Source organism: Rutidosis leptorrhynchoides, chromosome 2 (assembly GCF_046630445.1).
Source record: "Rutidosis leptorrhynchoides isolate AG116_Rl617_1_P2 chromosome 2, CSIRO_AGI_Rlap_v1, whole genome shotgun sequence".
Classification (NCBI taxonomy): Eukaryota; Viridiplantae; Streptophyta; class Magnoliopsida; order Asterales; family Asteraceae; genus Rutidosis; species Rutidosis leptorrhynchoides.
In genome coordinates, this window is record NC_092334.1 from 365,383,779 (window position 1) to 365,386,161 (window position 2,383).

The 2,383-nt window shown below is 27.2% G+C and overlaps 1 protein-coding gene across 1 annotated transcript; it reads left to right on the plus strand.

Moving 5' to 3' along the window:
* The first annotated feature begins 624 nt into the window (after nt 1-624).
* Nucleotides 625-1,077, plus strand: LOC139888969 (S-protein homolog 5-like). Its single transcript, XM_071871947.1, has one exon. It carries the CDS (start codon nt 625-627, stop codon nt 1,075-1,077), a length of 453 nt encoding a protein of 150 aa, XP_071728048.1.
* The last annotated feature ends 1,306 nt before the right edge of the window (nt 1,078-2,383 follow it).

Genomic DNA, 2,383 nt, shown 5'->3' on the forward strand with positions numbered 1-2,383 from the left:
TATTAGGGTTTAGAAATTTAGGGTTTAGGGTTTAGATTTAGGATTTAGATTGAGTTTTTAACACGAACGGTTTAGAGTTTAGGGTTTAGGGTTTGGTGTTTTGGGTTTATAAAATAAACCCAAAACACCAAACCCTAAACCCTAAACTCTAAATCGGGATAAATTTTACGGCACAAAACATGAAAAAAAAATGTTTATATTCTTCACGAACAATATTATTTTGAATGTGATTTTTGTCGATCGTTTTCCCGCCTAAATAATAACATTCATCACGAAGTGTCTCTTCTAAATGTTCATATTTTCGTGTGATCTTGATGCCGGAAAAAGAATTTCTAAAAAAACGAAAAAAAAAATTTTGCTTCCCCCCGCTTCCCCCCGATTGGTTACTTCCCCATTGATCCTGCCATATATATATATATATATATATATATATATATATATATATATATATATATATATATATATATATAATAATAATATATAGTTATTATATAAAATATTTATATTTATAATAACATTCTATACACACTACAATTTATTGCTAAATGCATTTATTTTGCATATAAATAATTGTGATTAGGGATAAACACACCCCAACACAAATCATTTAGAGATTGAACAAAGATGAGATTTTTCGTTACAAATAAACGTTGTTCCCTTTTTACTATATTACTCTATATTCAATCATTGTATTCTGTATCTAATGCTAAAGTTTGTTTCCCAGATAAAGAGTGGACGATTCATATATATAATGCAATAAAAAATTCAACTCTTGGTCTTCATGTGAAGTCAAAAGAGGATGATCTTGGGTTTCATACTGTCACTTATGATGTTGAATATAAGTTTGGGTTCTGTGCTAATTTCTTTAACAGAACTCTTTTCTGGGGTGTTTTTTCCAATGGAAATAAAACTGCAACTTTTGATGTATTCAACCTAGATATTGCAAATTTAATTGGAGGTGAAGTTGGTAAAAACAACCATGTATATTGGGCTTTAAAAGAAGATGGACGCTATATATCAAAAAAATGGGCACCATATGATGATCCAATATGGGCTTATGTGGGAGATTGGTCATAAAGTTATGCAAACTATAAAACTAGTAGTGTTCATTCATTACAGTAACAATTAACAATGTCATGATAATAATAAAATTAATATATTACTTCGTATTACAATTTTTATTTATGAAATATGGAAAATATAGCATACAATATGCACCCTAGTTTAAAATGTCACGTAAAGTTAATACGAAGTGTTATAATAAAAACCCTTTTTTATATCTTATATATAAAAAGCAAATATACATCCAAGCAACAAGAACCAAACGAAATCATACACATCCAAGCAGCATGGCGAAATAAAAATGATTAATAAGTAAATACAAGCCTAACAAATTAAACGCAGATAACTAAGGTAATAGTTGCAGTAAAACGTATAAACTAAAAAATACAATACACGGCGCATGAGGTAGGGATAATGCAACTGCCTCCATAACCAGGCCCGGCCTATAAGTGGAGCAACATGAACATTTGCTTAGGACCAAAGATTTTTATACACGAAAATTACTATGCCCAATTTTATGAAGTGCCAAAATTATTAAACCTAGTATTTAAAATATGGAAAGACAAATCAAGTCCAAGAAGACAGGCCCATCTATAGTTCATGTTGTATTTTGTAACGACCCAGATTTTTCCGCTAATATATTGAAGATTAATATTTACATAATTAATGTTTCCAACATGTTAAGCAATCAAACTCATTAAGAATTAGTTATTTGCAATGAATTTTATACAAACGTTTGGCCACCCAGTTTGTCTGACTATTCACGAACGTCATAAATTGAAATAATTATATAATGATGTATATATATATATATATATATATATATATATATATATATATATATATATATATATATATATATATATATATATATATACTTATGATTTGTTAAAATGATATTTAAGTATCTCATTATATATAATAACAATTGGTTATATACATAAAATGAGATTACTAACTTAAAGACTTCAAGACTATATACATATATATAACGATTAACGTTGTAATAACTTCTAAATTAAAATATATGTATATGTATTGTATTAATATGTATTAATACACTTTTGAAAGACTTAATAATATATATCAATATATTTATACTCAATAAAGATAACTATACTCATTTTCTCATTCAATTTTATCAAGAATCCTATTCGTATTCATATGGTATTTATACCCGTATCATACCCAGCTTCTATACGTATTTTGTAACGACCCTGGATTTTCCAACGTTATTTATTAATAATTGTTATTATTAATACGTGTGATTAAACGAATGTATGTTATTACATTTATATGTTGCCATGATTGCCCGTACTTG